General features: G+C 48.4%; 1 protein-coding gene across 1 annotated transcript; it reads right to left on the bottom strand.

Moving 5' to 3' along the window:
* Positions 1-5,230: 5,230 nt before the first annotated feature.
* On the bottom strand, positions 5,231-20,567 carry axin2 (axin 2 (conductin, axil)). Its single transcript, XM_028818934.2, has 11 exons — positions 20,218-20,567; positions 16,813-17,632; positions 13,664-13,804; positions 9,112-9,214; positions 8,047-8,187; positions 7,434-7,954; positions 7,167-7,346; positions 6,839-7,051; positions 6,673-6,744; positions 6,216-6,374; positions 5,231-5,986 (listed from the first exon to the last, which is right to left on the bottom strand). Exons 2-11 carry the CDS (start codon positions 17,583-17,585, stop codon positions 5,860-5,862), a joined length of 2,430 nt encoding a protein of 809 aa, XP_028674767.1. The 5' UTR covers positions 17,586-17,632; positions 20,218-20,567; the 3' UTR covers positions 5,231-5,859.
* Positions 20,568-23,096: the final 2,529 nt, after the last annotated feature.

Genomic DNA, 23,096 nt, shown 5'->3' with positions numbered 1-23,096 from the left:
CGCCAGCCCACCGCAGCCATTCCTTTTAATCTTTCATAAATGTCATTGTCCCCTGGCTCTCACAGCATAGCTCATTTTAACGCTGTATAGTTTAACTTAGTTAACCTCAACTCAACTCATCCTAGCTCTCCTACTTTTTAACCAGCCTTATTATACCTTACATCGCCTTAAGTTAGTATAGTTTAGCTTATCTAAACTCTACCCAGGTCATCTTGGCTCATTTCTCATAATCATTAACCAGCCTCATTCTCCAATGGCTATCATACCTTACTCCATCTTAACTAGTCCACTTCAGCTCAGTGTAACTCCTCTCATCACATTTTGATCAACTCTTCTAATCTTTGACCTGCTTTATTGCCCTCTGGCTCTCAAACCTTAGGTTATGTCCTCTTATGTTTTCATTTAAAAATGAGAACATTAGTCTCTGTTTTTACCTTTTGTCAAGACTTTTTCAAAACGCTTCCTAGAGTTTTAACTTTCTGAAAAACGCTGTCTCAGGGTTGCAGTGTGGATAGGTGAAAACACAGAGTTTTGAACACGCAGATTGTTCATGCTTATTACATGGGCATTCTCTGATTGGATCCTGCTCTTTACAATTGCCTGTCTGTACTTTGTCTTACAGGTTTAAGTTTAATTGCAATTATTACCTTTGAAATTTCATCTGTGATGTGCAGGTAGACTTTTCCCATTGTTCGCACCTCTTGGATAGTATTCCTGTAAAATGGCACAGTACTAGCACTGACATGACTCCCAGTCTGTATTCTCAGCATACTGTCAACAACAATTCCACCTCAACGTCATTCTAAACAAAACAATCTGTTCTTTTGTTTTTGTCATATTTCCCTTTGCTATTCTCAGTGTGTAAACTGCGTTTTTGCTTATTTTAGTGTTCCTTTCATAAATGATGTGAACAAACTACTGTGGATGGAGATCATTTTAGTTTAAAATTATAGTGTTTAAATGAAAATGTAGTTATATAGATGTAGCTGTAACCCATCTTATCTGTGTCCACTTTGGCGCAGTTAAACTTGGACCATCACTTTTAATCTTTTATATCTTCCTCTGGTTCTCACGCCTTAGCTCATCTTAAAGCTGCCCATTTTAATTTAATTAAACTGCACTCGGCTCAACTTAACTCAGCTCTCCTAGTCTTTGACCAGCCCTATTCTGCTTTATGTCATGTTCATTTGGTCCAGTTCAGCTCATTCAAAACCCGGACCAGGTCAACTTGGTGCATCTCTCCTAGTCTCTGACCATCCTTACTCTGCTCTAGCTCTCATACCTGTCTCCATCTTAGCTAGTCCGTTTCAGATCAGTTTCATTTCACTCGGCTCTATTTGACTAGCCACATTCCACTTTGTCTCACTTCAACTGAATACTTTAAAGCTTATTTACACAGGATCACTCTTTTGAATTGAAGACCCACCTCTCCCTCTCAATTATTGGTCAAGAGTCTTGTCTTCAATTCAAAAGTGTGACCCTGTGTGTACAGGCTTCCTATATGTGGATTACTTTCTTCTTACTAACTTCCGGAGTTATCTATTTAACAATATTTTAGCAAAAACATACATGCATTTTGCCCATTGTGAGCATACAAATGAATAACATGATATGTGGATTAAAAGATTTTTTAATGGACATTTTTGGTATTTGCTGTTGTACAGTGTTGGTTACTATTGAGTCCTGCTCCACGAGAAACTTTTCTATGTCTGTTCTCCATGAAAATGAAGGCTTAAACGGTTTTCTTAGTCATCACTTCAAACTACATGGGGTAAGACTTCTTGTTGTTCTTCTTCATCTTTCTCTATCTATCCCTGCCTTTCACATCATTTTCTGCCACACCATGTGCGTTTATGTCCTCCCTCACCACATCCATAAACCTCCTCTTCGGCCTTCCTCTTTTCCGCTCACCTGGTCAGTGCAGGATTTACGTATAAGCTACACAAGCTATAGCTTAGGGCCCCCGCCTTCTTGGGGGCCCCCAAAACAAATTGTCCGAGTGAGCAATTGTCATATATACTTAAATATACTACAGCATTATTTGTCCCAATCAGGCCCGGCCTTAGGCATAGGCGAAGTAGGCGACCGCCTAGGGCCCCGGCGTCCGGGGGACCCCGGATCGACTCCTTGGTCTAATTTTCACGCATTTCACAGAGCTTCCAGGGGGGCTCTGCCCCCCTCAGGGGGCCCCTGGACCCCCCTTTCGCCTAGGGCCCCATAATACCTAAGACCGGGCCTGCACCTGGTGGTTCCATCCTCAACATTCTCTTCCCAATGTAACTCACTTAACACTACTTTAACGCTACTCTGCCTTATTCTCTTCTGGCACTCGCATTTTAGCCCTATGCAGTTTGACTCTGCAAAACGCCACGGATGCTCGACTTGCACCTCCATGGTTCTCTACCTTTGCCCGTCTTCTATCTGCCCAGCTCATGTCAGTCCATCTCCCGTGGTCCTTATTACCTATCAGCCCCCCCCCCCTACACGTCAATATGGCCGAACCTCCGCCTGCATCGACACCCTCAGGCTCCGCTGACAGTCCCGGAATGTTCGGAGCGCTTTGAAGAGTCGGCTGTGAGGACCGCGGGGCCTGAGCTGCAGGTAGCTCTTCTTGTTTATTTCTCTTAATAAACAGCAGGCCTCTGTGGCGGCAGATAAATGAGTCCGAGACACTAGGGGTCTGTTTTAATGATCTAAACTGAGGGAGCCTGTTTATGAAGAAACGGATAACGTGCAGGAGGGTCTGCCTTAGAACTGGAGGCAGTGTCACTCAAAATCGGCTTTTTCTTGTTGGCTCGCTTCTCGCACCGACTGCTTTCAAAGCGCCTGTCTGTCGTACCAAGCGCTGGCGGGGCAGCTTCGCTCGGCTGCCTGAGGCTCACTTCATTAAGTAAGTGCTGCTTGTTGCACTGAAGGTACTGCAAGGTGGGCTTTGCACTCATACAACGTATCAAATACCCATCTGGGTGCCCTCCCGAAGGCTGTGGAGCTGGTCTGTACATATGTGACAGTATAGCGGACGAAGACAGACACCCACCTGTCTTTAGTTCCGAGCACCACAGGCAACAGGTGGTCCAACGTTAACTTGCAACCCCTGGCAAGGTCAGCACTGAATGGCGCGGCTAAAAGGGGTGGGGGGGTGGGAGCATGTATGTATGTATTTATTTATTTTGCTGGTGCTGAGTTCTCGTTTATTTTGGGAGTGTTCACTGGATCGCTTTCCAGAAAGACGGCAGGCGAAGTCAGAGAACGCTGCATTACCACTAGAGGGCGCTGTCGTACCTATCGAGACGCGTCCACACGCTGCGCCGTTCTCCGAGCCGGGAGCAAACGCTTCCCGCGCCATCGTCACCTTTTCTATGTCCACTTGTCAAGCCGCTGCGGCTCATAAATTACAATACTCTCCGTAGTACTAGGGTGTTGTACCGTGTTAGCCATTATGAATGTAGAGAAAAGCCAAGCAAAATGACACCTTTTATTGGCTAACTAGAAAGATTACAATATGCAAGCTTTCGAGGCAACTCAGGCCCCTTCTTCAGGCAAGATGTAATACTCTCCGGAAATAAGGCGCAGTGGTCACAAGGAAAAAAAGTCCGGCTGGGGAAGCTGGAACTCTCATTTTCACTTGTGTTCTGTCGTGCAGGCCATGAAGACAGAATCAACAGCAGACCTCACCTGCCTGAGAGAAGATTATCAGTAAAAAGCGAGCGGCAGCGGACGGCTCTGTGGTTAGGGAGACGAGCCGAGAGGCCAGCCCCGCACCCCCTTCCTCGTCCTTCAGAGAAAAGTGGCGCTCCAGTCGGTGACCTTTGAAGACAAAGCGTGTTGTGCTAACAATATCGTGACCTTTAAGAGAAATGGCAAGGGGATCCTTCACACCACGAGCTCCTCCTGGGCAGCAGCAGGACAGCCAAACCTCTGCGGGTCTTGGTCATTAGCGTGCGTGCAAGTAAATGGAATCTGCGCTGACAGTCAGCAGTGATTCGTGGTGGCCGGGGGTTTTGGGGGTGGGCCACCGCCCAGAGGACACCCTGCGTAGTGCCAGTGTGAAAGAACAATGGCAGTCTCAGGGTGGTCACATCGACACTATTTATTGCAAAGCAGGTGTGGCTCAGCCAGCAGCCACACAGTCCACCTGTTATAAAAGAGGAGAGAGGGAAAGAGCAATGGCCGCCCAAAGAAACTCCGCTTTCATGACTCTCCTAGGACACGTTGCTTCCCTATTCCAAAAATGGCAGCAGTGCCCTTAAATTGCCATCCACACCCTCTTGAGTACCTGCAGCTTTCCAAGTAAAACCTGGGAGCCCCAGGCCTTGGCTGCTGGCCAGCTGTGAGGGGAAAGTGGCTTCTCTTGGAAATCCAGGAACCCATCAGATGCGTTATGTCATGTCAAAGCTCACAAAGACATTCACCTACGGAGCCCTGCGGGGGTCTCGTCACACACTCCACTGCCTTCAGGGGCACCTTAAAAGCTATCCCTGCCAAAAAAAAAAAGCCTGTGCCATGACAGCTTAAACCACCACCTTAATTTTTTTTTTTTTTTTTACAAACCTGGATGGTAGCCTAACCCCATTACAGGTGACCCCCAACCCCACTCCACACACCCCACCTTCATTAATGTTTATCTCACCAGTCTCAAAGTCTTGCAGTCAACCTCATCCTATTATTAGAAATTACACTCCCGCATCAGTAGGCCCTGCTTGTACACCCTCCTTGTCAAAATCCATCCCTTTCAGAATCCAGTTTTGGGTGTGATTTCAGTCCAAAGTCTATCCTGGCAGGATCAAGTGTGCGATAGAAACCAAACGTGGAGAGGGTGCCAATCCCCATTAGAATACCACCCATGTTGAAGGTTCTAGATCCTGAACCTATGATACATTAGCCCCCCCCCCCCCCCCACACACTGCAGACAACCTTAATGCTTGAAAATTGAAATGCAAGTAAGTCCACACACCCATGTAGGTCTCTTACAACCCCAGAACTAGGAAGACTTCTCATTAGACCCCCCATACCCCACCCAAAATACACTTGCATGCAGCCCAACTTTCAAAGGCTGTGACCCTTCTATTCCAACAGGTCCTCTGGTCAGCCTTAACTGTCCAGGGCTGAAGACACATGTAGAAGTCAAGGGGCCCAGCTGCTCCTCTCCCAACACATGTTCATAAAGCCCAGCTGGGACACCCTTTAGTGCTCACCTGCAACAAGACCCCCGGCAATAATGAAGAGTCAATTTGAAAAATATAAAATTTTAATAAAGGCTACATCTCTTAATAATTACAATAATTAAAGTACCAAGTCACCTTTTTATGATGTATAATTTACAGTTGAATCAGAACATAATGCAAAGGCCAACAGGGTTACACAAGTCCTACTCAAACTTTTGAAAGACCTTTAGACACGAGACCCTTAAAAACAAGGGAATAATGTGAGCCTGCAGGGGGCACCACACAGTCCGGTTCAGGACATACAGTATGTACACAATGTAAACATGTTGTGCCGAGACTCTAACTCCAGGGCAGCTCAGTGCCACTTTCCTGCACAGCGCCCGGCCGCTGAAAGGCACGACATGTGAGAAAAGGAAGCATTTGCCACGAGTCATAGAAAAGGACACTAAACCAGCAGCATAGGTTAAGACAGTCACCCTGGCAAAGGGTGGGCGGGGCAGGGTGCCTTGCCCCAGAGTGTGAAGCAGCATATCCACGTGGCCATGCGTGATTTGGGGGGGTGGGGGGGGGGGGATGGTGTAGTGGTCACATCATCTCCAAGAGGGTTCTTACCCCAGTTACAGTTACTTAAATGTTTTTTTTTTTCTCATTGGTGAGCTGAAGGACCAGGAAAATTAAGGCCAAAAGGTCACATTTAGTCCACCCGCTCCACTTTTCCTAGAACCTTTCCCTCATACATGGGCAGGACAGTGCTGTCATCCCAGATCTCTTCAAACACAGCTCCACAGTCAAACTCCTTGCTGGCTTTCTTGAAGTAGTACCTGAAAAGCAGCAAGGACAGCTACAGTGAGCACAGGTTTCAATGAAAGGCAGCAGGAGCATGCAAGAGGCAGAATGGCACGTCACGGTAACACAATTATCTCTTGCATAAGTTCAACGGGCAAAAATGGCATGGCCACCAAATTAAAAGTCGGTAGAGGACACCAGTATATACAGTGATGTGTCGAAGGCCCTGAGTAGGGTGAAGGAGTTAGGGGTCATGCTGCTTACCGGTAGTTTCCTTTCTTTCGGAGCTGCTCCTTGAAGTGACTCAATGTTAAACACTGAGCTTTCATCATGCGCCGGTATGGGATCTCCTCTCCGCAGAAGAAGTAGGTGACAACCAATTCACTTGCCTGACCACACGTTGTTTTCTTTGGCTCTCTGAATCTGGAAGGAAGAAGAAAAAAATAAAAGCGTGAAGATCAAGCCAGGTGATGCTCGGGTGGGGTGAGCTCAGTTGACAGCCAGGGGTCTCTCTAATCAACCCTGGTTAATATGCTGCACATCTTTGCGGCAGCTGCTGGCGAGCCTGAAGGTTATGCAATTAAAAATAAAAGGCTGTGGTCAGTCAGTCCAATGGCCGAATAGGGAGTTCAAACACGGAGCTTAGAGTGGATGAGAAAGGAATGCAGATGGCTTTAACCCTAGCTGGGATGAAACAACAAAGAGAAGGAAAAGCACGTACTCCTCTTGAGGTCCAGGGCTTGGCAGAGGGCTCAGATGGTTGCGGTCTCTCTGAAGGCTGGACACCTGGTACCTAAGAAGACAGAAGAAGAGTTGAATCAAATTAGGGTCCCAACATCTCTCCACATGCCCTGCATGGATAGGATGAGGAAGACAGCCCATCTTACCTCTGTCTGGCTGGATTGGACACCTCCTCCAGCCTCCGGCAGGCCTCTTCCAGTTGGGCAAGGGTATTGGGAGGTGGCAGAGGTGGCATGGCTGGGTCCTGGATGAAGGGATGGGCTGGCTGATGGGATCTCAGGTGACCTGTATTGCACCAGGAGTGCTGCCGCCCTGGCCGCTCACCAGTACCGCCAAGTGCTTTCTTTGGACCTCCAGCACTAGAAAATGGTTAATAAAAAAAAAATGAGCTAAAATGTAAGGACAAGAGAGCCACAGTGTGTGCCAATCTGGCATATTTTAGGGGGTGCCTCAGCTGGCAGGCTTCTCACTCACCTGTGCATCTTGTGCCTGCTTTGCCGCTCACTCTCGATCATCCACTGCCAGACATTCTGTGAGCGGTCGGTCCCATCTGATGGCAGCTGCAAGGTGGTGGAGCTGGATATGACCTCGCTTCCGGACAGCACAAAGCCGTCTCCTATCCTGCAGTTCCTCTTGGACAACACACCAGGCCGCCTGTGTGAGAGAAAGCAGAGACCATCATATGAAGAGCCGGCCTGGCACAGAGAATCAACTTGAGGTGGAAGGGGCATGTCAACTTACCCCATGGTAAATGGCTCTGGTGGGCCCACACACTGCTCCTTCAGGTGGTTCCTGCATCTGGGGTACGAGCAGCAGTCTGGGCTTCCCGGACACAGGCACTGAACACGCTGGGCTGCCTCCACCTCAATCTGCTCCTTGCTTTTGGGCACGGAGTGGTGATGGACATAGTGGTGATGAACATGCTTGCTTGACTGCTTGGAGATAAAGGTCTTCCCATTACAGCCCACAGGATACGTCGTGCAAGGTGCACTCCCCATCGATGAAAGCCGCTTGGCTGTGGCAGCCCGGTGCAAGTGGTGATCTGGGGAGCGGGACCGTGGAGAGTGGCGCCCCACACCTGGAGACTGACACCCCGGGGTCTTCAGAACTCTGGACAAGTGTTCATCTAGTATGGCCTGGGGGTCATCCTCGCAGCTTCCTGGGGACAACAGGCCTAAAGAATGCGTCCGGTGGTAGGAGTTGGAGGAATCCCGCAGGGCCTGCCCATTGCATGGGGCATCAGGCTCGTCTTTCTCTTCTTCCTGAAGGGGCACATTTTCAAGTTATTCTAGAGACCGTGACAACCCCCAAACACACACACACACACATACGCGAGTGCAGAAGCTCACTCTACCTCCTTAATCTTCTGCAGCCTCTCTTCCAAGCAGCTCATGGTCTCCTGCTCACGGCGCAGTTTTTCAAGGCGGGCGATGAGCTCGGCGGCGAAGGCAGCGGGCTTCACGGGGGTCATTTCCTTGGGTAACCGGTGCGTCCTCTGCGGAGACAGAGAGAAAGCTCATTGAGAAGGAGGGCACGGGCGGCCTGGGCACGATGTGACGTACGCTCGCTGTCCGCAGCCTTTATGAGGAAGCGAGCTGGTGCCCCCGCGTGGAGCTGCCACTGCCAGCAGCGCTCGCCTGCGGCACAAGCAGTTGGTCGCACGCCGTGGAGTCCCTGCGTCTTCCCTCTGTAGTACAACCAAGCCGTCAGCAGCGACTCTGAAGTCAGGCAGCTTCAAAGGCTCTTGTCAAACATCAAAAACTCACCAGGGTGGGAGGGAGAGGCTTTAAGTCGCAGAATAAAAAAGCGAGTTAAAAACAGAAAGCGGGCAAGATTAAAAAAATAAATAAATAAGAGGAGATGTGCGCCAGAGATAGGCTGCTACAAAGGGAAGTCACAGCACAGCAGATCACAAGAAGACGCGCTCATTTGCTTCCTGGCGGCACTTTCTCTTGCCTTTGAGGTGGCGCTGTCTCAGCGTTGCCCTGAAATGTAGGATTGGGGGGGGGTGGGGTGGGGGTAAGCTGGTCTGCCGCTTTATTAAATATTCCAGAGTGCCAACAATAAATTAAAAAAAAAAAAAAAAAAAAAACCTTTCCCAACAACCAGGAGGTTCAGGTTTCTTATTATCCTAACATACATACAGTAGGCATACTGCACAGCTGGAGCCACCAGGCAGGAAACAACCCTGAGTGGGGTGCCAGTCTTTACAGGACTGCCTTGCGTGGGGACAATTTTACAATCATATTTTCCAGAATGTGGAAGGGAAAACTGGTATAACCAATGGACACGTGCAAACAGAGACAACTATCTTGGCCAAACGGCTCATTTCTTTTAAATCCAAAGCTACAGGTTTCTCCCGTTTCCTTCGCCACCGAAGCAGAAATGCCATCTTGTCACCCTTTTTGACTACACTTACCGGAAAGTGAGGCAGGGACACTTGGCCATTCACTTTGACGCTGCGGTGCATTTCCCGTTGCATATGCTTCCTGCTGCCCAACCGGTAGGGAGGTATGCCATCTCTGCCAAGAAGAAACCAGAGAAGTCAGTTTTTTTTCCCCCCACCTTAAGAGACAAAAATCAACAGAAAGTACCAAAGTAGCACAAAAAATAAATGGGAAAATAAAGTGACAAAATGTGTTGAATGAGACTAAATGATACCACAGGCAGCAGTGGATGTATAACCACAAATATGGGAAGGGGGGGGGCTACCTGTATGAAAGGGTACTGTCAATAACTTTCACCTTTAGAACATACTGATTTAGTGTCAGTGGACCCAAGCCCCATTCACATTGTCACTCCAACCCAAATTGTAACCTGGCTGAGAACACAGTGCTTTAAACCGAAACAGGACCACCTGAGTGAGACAACAGAACGCCCATAAATACCGACATCCCCAGGAGGCGTTTGATTTTATTCTACATTTTTCCAAAATCAAACCCCAATCTGCTATGTACAATGTTGCGTTACCCTTAATTCATATGGTTTTGGATAACGTATCAAAAGGAAAGCTCGATACCCAAAGCGTCAACATCTCCTCAACGGTGCCATGTTCCGATTATCTGTGGCACTTGGCGTATTCAGACAAGGCAGAGATGCATGAAATGTGAATGGCAGTGCAAATAAAAGTAACATAATAGTGCAAGATAGACATCTGCGGGAGTCTGCGCAGCGTGCTCTTAATGCTGCTATAATGGAGCTAACCTGCCCTTGGCCAACGATGTAGAGGCGCTCAAGTTTGAAATGCTGATGTAAAAAACAGAAAATCAATCAAAATGACCCCTTTTATTTGCTAACTGAACAGATTACAATATGCAGGCTTTAGAAGCAGCTTAGGCCCCCTTCTCCAGGCAAGTTGTAGTCAAATTGTCTGAAGAAGGGGCCCCGAGTTGCCTCGAAAGCTTGCATTTCTGTTCAGTCCGCCGATGAAAGGGGTCATTTTGCTTCACTTCTCATAATGGCTAACACGGTACATCATCTTGCTACTTCAAAAAAAAAAAAAAAATCAAAGAATGTATCCATCACACTGGTGTAAGAGGCCGTGGTGCCACGCCCCTTTTTACCCACACACCCTTGAGAAGTGGCTTTTTCATTCCTCTTGTGTTTAACCAAACCCTTTTATTGGCTTTTTGAACTCAGGTCATCCCCTTCTTCTGGGTGGCATTCAAACATGGCAACCAACACCACAGATCGCAGAACGGCTAAGAAAGGTGAGCCTGGTGATGTTCGCGGCCACAAGCTACAATCGGCAGGAATCGCACCAAAAAAAAAGGTAGGAATACAAATGGATTTTCTTTTAAAAAGTTGTGCTTATGATCTAAACAATTTTTAAAAACCACTGTGGTGTGACAATCTTGTTATTTTTTTGTGTAGAATTTGTATCCAAGCATTAAGAGAGAGAAAAAAAAAAAATGGAGGCTCCACTATATACAATGACTGTTTAAACAAACACACGACTTAATTATGTTTAACCTTCACAGCTTTCGTGGAAAGTAAACTTGGCTGACACTTTTAAAGATCATTGATGGAAAAAAAACAGAAAACAGCAGCAGGCCCAGTTTGCTTGTGCATGTCCTTACTCTTATAATTCATCACATCTACTGAATAACATAACATTTTCAAACCCTAATTCTGGGTCAAGGGGGCCTGAGCCTTTCCCGGCAGCATGTGGTGCAAGGCTGGGGGTGTCAGTCCTACGCACACAGAAGCCATACAGGGTCAGGTATACCGACACTTACTACGCCCACATCCCTGTTGTGCAGTCCTCCCCGTGTTTGTGTCTGGTTCGTCTGTTTTCCTCCCACTGTCCCCGAGCACGTTGCTAATTTAATTGGTTACTCTAAGTGAACTTGGTGTGAATGTGTAAAATTGGGACTGGCTCCAGTTTTGTGCGGTTTACTACTGGCGTAGGCTCCACCCACATGTGCCCATGTGCTGGATAAAATGGGCCAACAAAAAGTAGACTGAAGAACAGCTAGACTATGGTCTTCCACTTCTACCAAGTCGTAAATCTTTCCCTGACTCGCGTTTTTCTTTGTGTCGATGTTTTCCCTCTCCTTCACATATGTATATTATTTATTTTGAAACGGATCATTGTTAATATTTATTTACTTCCGCTCACCATCACTTTGTGGCAGGGCAGCTGATTGGCGTCTGTGGTTGTCACGGAGGGCAGTCCCAGAGGTTACTAGAATTACGTCATCGACGCAACAGAACCATAATTCACGAAGTTGGACGGATTCCGATTAAAAACGTTGCACATTTCCTTTCATTAATTCCTTCTAAAGATTCCATGGTTACATTTTTCAATTGCGGGTGTTGGGTTACATTTTAAGTCTGATGATCTCTCGATTGGCCTTCTGGTTAGGGTGCCTTGCTTGTTAAAACATTCCTTGTTCTGGTCATCCCATTCATTTTGGTTGCATGTCAGTGTCAAACTTAACATCCATAATGATGCGACATGAAGTTTCCAAGAGTCTACCCAGCATGCTCTCGGTAAGCCACACGACTTGACTTGGGACCTCAGTGCCCCCAAAGTGCTCTAATCTCCCACAGCATCCCACAAGGTGGTGGCTTCAAGAAAAGGACATGTCCCTAACATTCACAGAGGAAGAGGCACCAGTCTCATATGTCCCCCCCCCCACCCCCCAACACCCACTCCAGTCATCATTAGAAGCATGTGGTGCGGACTGGAGGGCCTCTTCGCCAGGCTCATTCTGGGGAGCCCCGGCACTGCTTTCAAATCTCCTTTTTTGAAGTCGGCTCTCCAGTCAGCTGCCATTTAAGCTGGGCCAATTATCTTAGCCCTTTTTAACTCTGAAGTTCCTGACCTCGCCCAAATGCATTTTCACTGCTGCTTTGAAATCTCAGACTCATGCGCTCTCAGCCCAATCTTCATTTGGCAAGGACCCTGAAACGAGTCTCTGATCTCTCCAACATCAAAAGGCTGGTTTGTAAGATAAGGTAATGTTTGAAGTTCGCACAGCAGCAATCCCCTGCGTCCAAACTAAATCCATAAATAAGATATAAGCAAAAAATCTGCTCCCCCCCCCACCGCCTTTTTTCTTCTTTATCTAGGAATGAGATTTAAATGTGTGCTGTGCCTTTTAAGCAAAATAAGAGCTGAGAATCAAATTGTTCCCTGATGAGAAAACAGACAGTTTCTCAAAAAAAATGTAAAAAGGTAGAGGAGAGATAGAGAGAGAGAGGGAGAGAGAGAGAGAGAGAGAGAGAGGGAGCGAGAGAGAGAGAGGGAGAGGGAGAGGAAGAGAGAGAGTCACTTTCAAGGGGACAAGGTGCTGGACCTGCCCACAACGAGATCTTCAGGACGGCTTGATCCCACTGGCCAAGTAGAGCCCCACAAGCTGCTGAGCATCACCCATTTAAACACCAACACCCCCCCCCCCCCCCACAACATCCCCACCCCCGGGTGGCCATTGTGGCAACTCCTTTGAGGGCCCCTTCCATTTACTCGCCAGAACCTCTCAAAGCGCTTGGTGCGCCTCTTATCCCTCTAAGCTGCTGCAGATGAACAACAGGCTGAAAGCGATTCAGCTAAGCCTTTCATCCCTGGAGAGCCGTGCCTCTCATCCCTACACCGACGCAAAGGAGCCCGTGGGAGATCGGGTTTTTGGTTGGGGAGGGGGGGTTGAAACCAGCTTCCCAAATCTGCTTTAGCAGCTCCCCAGGTCACTCGCCCTGACAGCTAAGCACAGTAAAAATGGGGGTCATCAGCTGTCAAAGGACCAGGATGCCACATCTGCTACCAGATAACAAAAAAATAAATAAATAAATAAATAACATGGGCTCCGCAATATGACAGGGCCCAGGGAAAGAAGAGGAATGGGAGGCACACCCCCCCAGGATGGGAAGCTTATCTTGCTACCCTATGCGCCGCACCATTTCCACCATAAAGAAAAGTCCCCAAATATAAACAGCCATTTAAATTAAGGTGACCACACTTTCAGAGTGCCAACCAGGACACAACTTATTTATCAAGCTATCAAATGGTTTCCCCCTCACTGGTACACGTATATTAAGTTGAAGAGTGGAAGTTGTCCCCCTTGGAGTTTTGTTCGTGTTGTTTTACATATATCAAATCGAACAACAGCGTGGTACCTCCTTCATTTTTTTGGGGGTGTTGTTTGATGTATATTATTGTGAATGGGCTGGGGGGGTCCCCTTGGAGTTTCATGTGCATTGAAAAAGCTAATTGGAGTTAGTGTGCAGCATTATTGAGATGCCAGACTGTCAAACATGGGACATTACGTTATATTGCAGTTATTAATCGGGATGCAGAGTCTAATAATGGGACTGCCTGTTCACCCTTCCCTTTCACTTACAAGAGACGCCAACACCAACTCAACTTGCCTCCTCCAGAAAACGTCACCTTTTAGCGACTGAGATTTCAGCCTGAATACATTTGGGCACATCATATTTTAATGCTTTTAAAATAATCATGTCACACTTACACACTGCCTTCTGTCATGGACAGGGAGTCATCCGTCAGGGCGTCACTGGAGATCTCGCTGTCATTGGCACTGGTCGCGGGGGCAAACCCATATGCTGAGCCAGAGTGGTAGGGGCTGGAGGAGTCACTGACTCTGCAGGGCCTGAAATAAGAAACATGTGGCAATGAGAATTTTAGATCTGGGATGGCATAGGCCACTGCGCATACCCTTATCCCCCACCCATACTCCCCAGCAATCCATGTATGGGTCTTCTTAAATGTTAATGAGTTTGGCCATTCTTGTTCTTAGTCTTGCTCGCTCTCTCAGGTAAACAAGGTGGCAAACAAACCCCCCCCCCCCCCTTCTAGTGCCAGCTCACTTTAAAAGGTGTGGGGGAGAATGAATGATTGGGGGAGGAGGAGGAGGAGGAGGAGGGCCTCTTCATAAGAAGGCCGACTGCAGGGAAGCAGCACAGCAAGACGAAAGCCTTGGGCCTCCGCTCGAGCCTGACCTTTGCAAGCCGCTGCAAAGAGTCAGCTATTTAGCACAGCTGGGATCACATTCTTCCTCGGCTTTCTTATTTCTCTGCCTCTCTCTTCACTCCAAAGCCTGCTAAGTCTCTGTCAGCGATTTCAAAGGCAAAAAGATAAAAGACAAGCGGCAGAAAACAAAATAAAAGAGGAAAGGGAGGAGGTGGGGGGGTGGTGGTGGTAGGGGGCTGCACAGAAAGCTGCAGTGCTGGGGCCTGGGAAAAAGGGGCTCCATCGGCAAACTACACTTGAAGGGGTGTCCACTTGAGGAACGTGTGTTGTACCCACCTCAGAGGATCTGGCTCACCCCCATGACCCCTTGCTTCAACTGTTCCCTGCTGACCCAACTTTGAGCAGCTTCTGCTTCATCTTAAGCCCATTTCAATAATTGGGGGGAATCTTGGTCTGTGCCCCAGATGTCCTCTTTATCGGACCCCTTCCCACATTATATGTCCAATCTGACATGTCTCCACATTTTGACCGTTTCTAGAGAGACGCATAAAGTGGACTTTCAGTTGTGACTTATCTTTGTCAAGGATCTGTCAATCTATTGGGACATCTGAGGGGTACCTTCCTGGGGTGTAGACTTGAGCCCCCAAACACTTTATAAAGAGCAACAAGTACTCCTCTCCCACCAATTACCTGGGTGTCACTCTCTTGTTGTCTGGGACATACCCTCTAACTCCACTCCCCCACCTCAACATCCAGAGTGGGCCTTGGCACACAGAACTCCAGATGGGTCTGGGGCCCGCATCCCAACACGCTGTGTCACAGTCGTGGGGGCCCAGGCTCAGGCATAGCTTCACAATGGCATCATCGTGTTTGATAATTGAAGCCAAACTGTGAGCCAGTGATTTCAAAGCACAGGAAGCTCCAGCGCGCCAGCAGATGGCCATCTGCCAGGCCCTGCTCGTGGAAAGGGAGGAGGCTTTTACCAGTGTGCCGTTCAGCTCCAAGCTAATGTGAGACAGGTGAGGAAAATGGTTGAGCAGACCAGAGGACCAGTATACTGGGTTAAAGTGACCAAGGCTAAACCACTTAAGCAAGCGCTTCATAGAGCACACCAATCAAATCAGTCCCCTCAGAGAGGCCCACACCCCAATCTACAACTGAACCAGCAGCCTGAGGTGGGGTCATTTAAATCTCACCTTCTCCATTTAAATAACCTCTATGGGGTCCATCGACCCCATCTGGTCTCATAGTTTTTAGGGGGACCTTAGCATCCATTACGGTTTCTCACATATCATTGCCCTTAAGACCACCCACTACACTAGTCTCAACTTTTCAACTTTTAGAAAGTTCACCACCTTAATCACAGCTTCTTATTTTTCATGGCTACCCAGGCTTCATCACTAAATTTCTACTGCCTCAAGGAAATATCTCCTTACGATAACTCTTAGGCTTCTCACCTCTAGGTAGCCACCTAATTTAAAGAAAGCCCCTCAGAGACTCAGGGCCTACATTTTTTTAAGAATACATCACCTTTCCCTCATCTCCTAGTATTTAGGAGCCCCTCAAATGCCAACTACATTTAGCTCCTATCTTCAAGGAGCGTATCAAAAGCTCATGAGCACCTCCAATGCTCTGATGTCACATCAACACCTCCTAGTTTTAGGAGTGCCTCAGAGACACCCCACTTTCACATTAGCTCCTTCATCTCTATTCCTAATTTTAAAACCAACCACAGCTTGTTACATAACCCACCACTCTCCTTATATCTCTTGGTTTGAGACTCTACAACTTGCCATCTAAGCTTTAGGAGGCCCACCACCACCACCTTAGCTTCTAATTTCAAACAGCTTCTCAGAGGGTCACCTCAGGCACTAATTTTCAGGAGACTCCCCAACCCTACCTCCCATTTTTTTTTTATAAAGGGCCCTTATTTCTAGTCAACACACCAAAATAGTCACTCACAGTTACCCTACCCCACCTTCATTTCAATTCATCATTTAAGAGGCCCATCACCTTCATCTCAGCCCCTAGTCTTTAAAAAACATGTTTTTAGAAGGCCCACCACTACTTCAACTCCCCATTTCAAGGAGCCTCAAAGAGATACCCGTCTTACTCTAGGGTCATAGTTTTTAAGGAGATGAACCACCCTCAAGCCCCCCTTTTCTAAGGAGCCCACCTCTCCCCTCAAAATGCATCTTCTAATTTTAAAAAAGCCTCTCATAGTTATTTATCTCAGCTCTTCTTTTAGGGTGCCAACCGTCTTAGCTACTAATTTCATGGAGCCTTTCCAGGTTTACCTCAGCTACATTTTTAGGAGGCCAGCCATCTTAACTATTAATTTCAGGGAGCCTCTCAGAGGTACACCATCTCCATAATAACCTCCATTTGTTAGGGAATCAACCACCTTCATATCCATCTCCATTTTTAGGGGGCTGTCAGTTTCAGTGAGCCCACACTGCCTGCATCTCAGTACTACCTTCATTAGAACCCCTAATTTTTACATGGCTGCACCATACCAGCTCCTTATTTCCAGGAGCCTCTCAGAGGTCCACCACCTCAATCTCATTCCCACATCTTCAGAAGGCCTTTCTCCACCTTGCTGGCTTGAGAAGATCCACAGAGGCCCAAAATAATCTACTCGGCCCCCCAGTTTTTCACACCCTGCCTCATCCAGCTCCACCTACTCACCTGTACGTGTTTTCTGTCACTTCATTGCTTCGTGATGAAATGGTTGCACTCAACGATTCAGGGGAAAGTCCAACCACTGATGTTACAGTCCTTGTCTTCAGATCATTGTAGGTCCACTCCTCTTCCTCATTCAATGTGGGCAAATAGCCACAGACTTTGAGGCCAGCAACTGGCTGCATGTAGGCACCATTCTCTCCACCACTGCGGACATATTCCAGATAAATGTCAGAAGTAAGAAAGTTTTGGTAGGCACTGTCCTCCATGCTGCTTTGGATCTCAGTCTGTGCCTGGTCAAACATGGCCGAGTCGATCTGCTGCCTCCGGACGATGTCCCTGATGTAGCTCTTGGTGGCCGCTTTCAGCTGCTTGGCTACCACGCTGCTGTTCTCAATGTATCTTTTGTAAATGGCTTTGGCAACACGCAGAGTTTTGGTATTGTTGATGTCCATCTGCCGGAACCCATTACAAGCAAACCAGAAGTCCAGAGTGTCCACATGCTTGTCCCTCTCCAAGAAGGTCCTAAAGAGCTGAGCCCCATCCTGGTCTCCCAAAAGAGAGAGAAGGGACTTGGTCCAGCGGGTGCGAGGAGAATCGGGTGAGGCGCTGCCCTCTGGCTCCCCCAGCCCATCCTCTCCCCTGCTGCTCCTGCTCCTCATGACAGGCCTGCTTGAAGGACAGCATGGTGGTGGAGCATGCCCTTCCTGTCCAGGCACTGGCGGCCGTGGGGCATCTTCATGAAAGCTACTGCTCAAATCTACCAGTGTCCAACTCATGACTTCAGGCTGCTGCTGTCAGGATCTGGAGGTCACTTAGCCCCTATCTGAAAGAAGGAAAGAAATAAAAAATGAATAAGAAGGTAAGCAGGAAATCAGAAAAAGCATGCGGACAACATGCTGACCAGTGGGACATCGCAGGTCTCCTTTAAAGCCCGATGCCCTGGAAATGGCCTCCGACGCAAGCCCATGTGTTTCAAATTTGCACTCAGCCCACACAAAGCAGATTAACCAGATCACCATCACAACAGGTCAGCGATAAGAGAGCTCAATTGGGGAGAACCGGAAAATAAATCAGAAAGAACGTGGCAGCGCATTAAAGCGGCCCGGCTAACGCCACACGCTGGGGGTCGGGAATGTGGCAGCTGAGGAATGGCAAACGACTCTGAGATCCAACGGAGGGGGCTTACTGCCGGGAAACCGTTGCTCGACTGGGAGGATTTGCTTAACTTTCCAAACCACTTATTTTATTTTATTTTTTCCTTCTCCGAACACGTCCCCTGCCCGAGTTGCTTTCATACAATGCTTGCATAAATTTCCTTTGAGACGCACTTCTACTTCTGAGTGATCCTTGTGTAAATCTCCTTTGGGATTCTTTGTGTTTGAAGGATCCCCGCACCATTTCTAGTTCCTCTTCTAAGAGATCCTTTTGTTAATACGCTGTCACACAGATATTCCAGAAGCCAAGGAAAGAAAAAGGCTGTTTCAATGTCTTACAACATTTGTACCTCATCTACTAAATAACTTTTGCTGGCAAATGCAACACCTCAGTTTACTGGAAGTTACTTTTTGAGCGGTGAAGCGGACACTTTTATATAGTGTCTTTAACAAAACTCTTCCAAGCAATTTGAGAAGAAGTAAGCTAAGGGAGCAGCACTAATGTCCACAGTGGTGAGAAGACCGAGAATCCAACACCTCAGCCACATTCTCCACTGCCGGGTCTGCGAAAGGAGCACAGGGCAGGAGTGGCTCATCGGGGTACCTCCAGTCCACCAAGGCTGCTTCCAGCAAAACTAAAGCACCATCCTGAAAGCAATCCAACTACAAATTGTCCCTCCGAGCAGTGTCCTACCTGATGTTCAGCTCCAAAAGCTTTTCTGCTAAAGTACAGTCAACTTCAAAAGTCACACAAAACAGCAGTGTCCTGCATACTGTCCAGCCTCACACAGTCCACTGGACCAAACCAAACCATTAAAAGCAGCCTCCTGCTTACCGTTCAGCTTCACGTCTTCCAAACCAGCAGTGTCCCGCACGTCCTTCATCTTTAAAAGCTCTTCTGCTAAAGTTGAGTCCCGTTTAGGAAATCAGCTTTAAAATCAAACGAAAAGTAGATTCCTGAATGCTTTCTGTGGTCCACAACTAACAGCGTCCTGTTTATGCCTCCTTCTTTACATGAATGGATGCTAGTTGGCTTTAAGCTGTCAATTACAACAGTTCCCCGCAGATCGTCTGGCAGACACGGTCCACTACGGCACAACTTTCACATTGAAGGTCTTAAGAGTAAAGTGGCATCTCACTTAGCAACCAATCCCAAATCACAAGTTTTAACTTCACGCTGCCCACCACTCAATTGCCCTGCATTGACTTCCAGCTCCAAAGGGTCTTTTGCTAGATTAGCATTCAGCTTAGCAAGCAGCTTCAAATCACTTGAGAAAGCAGATTCCTACACACCTCCCAGATTTAAATCATCTCCTAAAGCTCAATGTGATATGCTGCTCCGGTGTCAGATTGTCCCCCAAAAACACATCATTGCTCTCCAAATGATCCACTTGTTAAAGTCATGACTTACAACACCGGACTGTCCAGCATATTAATCATTCAACTTTAAAATCAATCGTGTCCGGCACAAACACCATCTAAGTGCTATAGATGGTGTTCAGCTCAATATGGTCCAATAAAGCAGCCTCCTGTCAACCGGTACAGCTCCAAAGGGTCTGATAAAAGAGTGATGTGCACAACCTTCCAACTTTGAATCACACCCAAAAGCAGTGCCCAGCTTTGAAACATCTACTCCCAAGGCAGTGTCCCACATACCGAATCAGCTCCAAATGGTCTGCTGGTAAGGAGGCGTCCCACAGACATCCCAATTCAGCTTCAAAGCATTCAGTAGAACTGCGATCCCAAACTGTCCAATAAAGACCATCCTGCACATTCACATTCTCCACCAAAGTGCCTTCTGTCTACCGTCCGGCTTCTAATGGTACACTATGGCACTGCCCTGCCTGATGCCCTCTCAATTAGTGGCTGGCATCTTGCAACTAGACTCATGCACCGTGTCCAACTCCTGCTAGCTTCACGGGCCTCCCGTCCGTCCAATAAGGGTCCCAGCTCCCACAAATGCCCCCGTAACAGACTGCTCGACCCCGAACCAAGCACCGATTCGACCCCCGCCCGGCCCCGCGCCTCATCACACCTGCACTCGGAGGCTCGCGCAGCATCATCACCTTTGAGAACGGACTGTCGACTGGGTGGTGGGGGCTCCGTGGTCAAAAAACACTTGAAGTGCAAGCAAACGCGGAGGCCGCCGCAGAACGAGCGAAAGCCGCGTTCGCTTTTGTCCCCCTTCGCCTGCTGGCACTTCAAAGAGAGCTGCAAGCACATCAAAGCGCTGCCGCGGCGCCAGACTACTCACCATCGATCCGCCGGCTCTGCGCGGAGGAGGAGGACGCGTCTCGTCCCGTCCTGTCCCGGGTGTCCGTGTGTGCGGGACTCCACTGCGCTCCGCCGACAGGAGGGTCCAGAATAACAATAATCCGTCGACCGCTTGCTCACTGGCTCACTCGCCCGCGCGCTTGCTTGGTTGCTTGCTTGTCTCCCCCTCCCGTAAGCAGCCGCCGCCCCCTCCTTCTCCTGGAGCTGCGCACTTCAAAGCGCCGACCGGCGGCCGCGTCCGGGAAGGAAGCTAAAAACGAGCGGCGCTGGCCGCCTACCGGAGGCCCGCCACACGCCGCTTTCAGGCTCCGCCGCTCCGTGACCACTGCTGCTTGCACCCCACTTCTCCGCGGCGCACAGGGCGACTTCCAACGGGGGGGTTTCCAACGCGAGTTGCTAGCGACTTGTGAGGACCTTATCAAAGGCTTGCGATCTTGAGCCAGAACTCCCTGGGGCTTCGGCGCGTCATCAGCAACTGATCCACCGCCCCAATCGCAATCGGCGCGCTCACTTGAAAGGAACAGGCGCCTCGCGGACTCTTTGAAGCGCGGCATAGTTCGGAGTTAACCAGTTCAGCGCCGGGAGGGGAATATGCGGGGTGGGTGGGGGGCTGGGGGTGTTGTGGAAAGAGAGGGGCGGGAGCTTCTGAGAGAGGAGAGAGAAAGTATGTGAAGGAAAAAAGTGGGGGCGAAATAGACGGAGAGGGGCTGGGGGGGGTGAATGAGACAAGAAGTGGGGACTGACGGGGTACACGTGACGGGGGCAGAACTAAGCGAGAAAAAAGTGGGGTTGATGAGAGAAGCAAAGGGGGTATGAATGACAACGAGAGAAAGTGGGGGCAGAATGAAGGGAGGGGGAAATGGGGGAGGTGAGTGAGTGAAAGAAGATGTGGGGATGGAGTGGGGTACAAATGTCAGAGAGAAAGTCATGGCAGAACAGAGGGAGAGGGGCAGTAGGTGAATGAGGGAGACACAAAACGGGGACGAAGTGGGGTACAAATGAAAAAGAGAGAAAGTGGGGGTAGAGCAGGGGAAGAGGAGTAAGAGATGGAGTGAGGACTGACTGTGGAGTGAAAGTGGGGGCAGAACAAAAGCCGAGGGTTGAGGGGGAGAAAAAGTGGGGACTGATGGCAGAAGTGAAGGGGCTATGCATGATTAAGAGTGAACTTGGGGGCAGAAAAGAGGTAGGGGTAATAGTAATAGGGGTAAGTGAGAGAAAAAGTGATGACAGATGGAAAGTACGAATGAGAAAAAGAAAGATTGGGGACAGAAAAAAGACTGAGGGGTAATGGGGGTATAATTGAGTGAAAGAAAAAGTGGCACTGATGGGATATAAATGACAGGGAAAACTGGGGACACAGCAGACGTAGACGGGTCATGGGGGATAAGTTAGAGAAAGAGTGGGGGCTGATGGGAGAAGTGAAGGGGGTGTGAATTACAAAGAGAAAAAGTGGGGGCAGAACAGAACAAGGTGGGGACGAGTGAGCCCAAAAGAGGGGACTGACTGAGTTATAAATGAGGAAGAGAAGGTGGGTCTTAAAGAGAGAGGTTGGGTAGACGTGAGTGCATGAGTGACACATTGGGGACTGAAGAGAGAAGAGAAGGGGTATTAAATGAATGAAAAAAATGGCGACTATGGGAGAAGGGGCACAAATAAGAAAGACAGAACATGAGACCTAAGGGGAGAAGAGGGGGAGTAGAAGTGGGTAAGAAACTGGGGACTAATGAAGGAGCGCAATGGGGTATGAATGAATGAATGAATGAGAAACTGGGGGCTGTTCAGGAGAGAGTGCAAATAAATAAGGGGGTGAGGTACGTGAGCAAGAAAAAAAAGTGCACAATGAAGAGAGAGGAGAAGGTATAAATGAACAAATAGATGAGCAAGAAAATGGAACTGGGAACTAGGGAAAAAGAGAAAGGGTGTATGATTGACTAAGGGATCACGTGGGGCCTGAGGAGAGAGTAAAGGGTACACATGAGTGAGTGAAAAATTGGGGATTGGGGGTACAAATGAAAGAAATGAATGAATGAGGAAGAAAGCAAAGAATGGGGTATGAATGGGTGAGCCAGGGAGTGAGTGAGTAATGGGGGTTTAGGAGGAGTGGTGTACGAATGAATGAATGAATGAATGGCTGAGTGAGGAAGTAGGGGCTGACGGGAGGAGTGAAAAGTAGCAGAGATGTGCACTACTGAAGAGGGACAGTGCAGCAAATGAGAAAAACTGGGGAGTCTGGGGGACTGGGAATACGGCCCAATGAATGAGTGAATGGGAAAGTGGAAATTGATGGGAATGGGTAAGTGGGTACAAATGACAAAGAATGGAGAGGTGGACTGATGAAGTGGAGACTAATGGGAGAAGACGAAAATGAATGAAGAAATGGAGGCTGAGGAGGCTACAAAAGAGGATATGAATGAAAAACTGAGTGAGTGAGGGAATGAGAAAAAGGGGGTCAGGGAAGAGGGGTAAAAATGATTGAGGAATGGGAAAGAGGGTATGAGAAATAAAGTGAGGAATTCATGAAGGGGGGCGGCATGGTGGCGCAGTGGGTAGCGCTGCTGACTCACAGTTAGGAGACCTGGGTTTGCTGCCCTGCGTGGAGTTTGCATGTTCTCCCGGTGCTCCGGTTTCCTCCCACAGTCCAAAGACATGCAGGTTAGGTGTACTGGAGATTCTAAATTGTGCTTGGTGTGTGTGTGTGTGCGCCCTGTGGTGCGCCCTGTGTCGGCTGGGATTGGCTCCAGCAGACCCCCATGACCCATACGATATAGTGGGTTGGATTATGGATGGATGGATTCATGAAGGGAAAGAGTATGAATGAGTAAGAGGTGGAGACTAAGGAAGAGAAGGGTAAACATGAAT

Source organism: Erpetoichthys calabaricus, chromosome 14 (assembly GCF_900747795.2).
Source record: "Erpetoichthys calabaricus chromosome 14, fErpCal1.3, whole genome shotgun sequence".
Lineage (NCBI taxonomy): Eukaryota > Metazoa > Chordata > Cladistia > Polypteriformes > Polypteridae > Erpetoichthys > Erpetoichthys calabaricus.
Note: the sequence above shows the minus strand (reverse complement) of the source record. Positions and strands in the feature narration are given on the sequence as shown.

What these genes read in the sequence shown, in the direction of transcription:
- axin2 (XM_028818934.2), bottom strand. Translation starts at nt 17,585, where the DNA reads ATGAGTTGGACACTGGTAGATTTGAGCAGTAGCTTTCATGAAGATGCC. An exon ending in GTGACAGAAAACACGTACAG is followed by an intron (nt 13,805 to 16,812) that starts GTGAGTAGGTGG and finishes TTCTTATTTCAG; the next exon opens with GCCCTGCAGAGTCAGTGACT. An exon ending in TCCATGACAGAAGGCAGTGT is followed by an intron (nt 9,215 to 13,663) that starts GTAAGTGTGACA and finishes TCTTCTTGGCAG; the next exon opens with AGATGGCATACCTCCCTACC.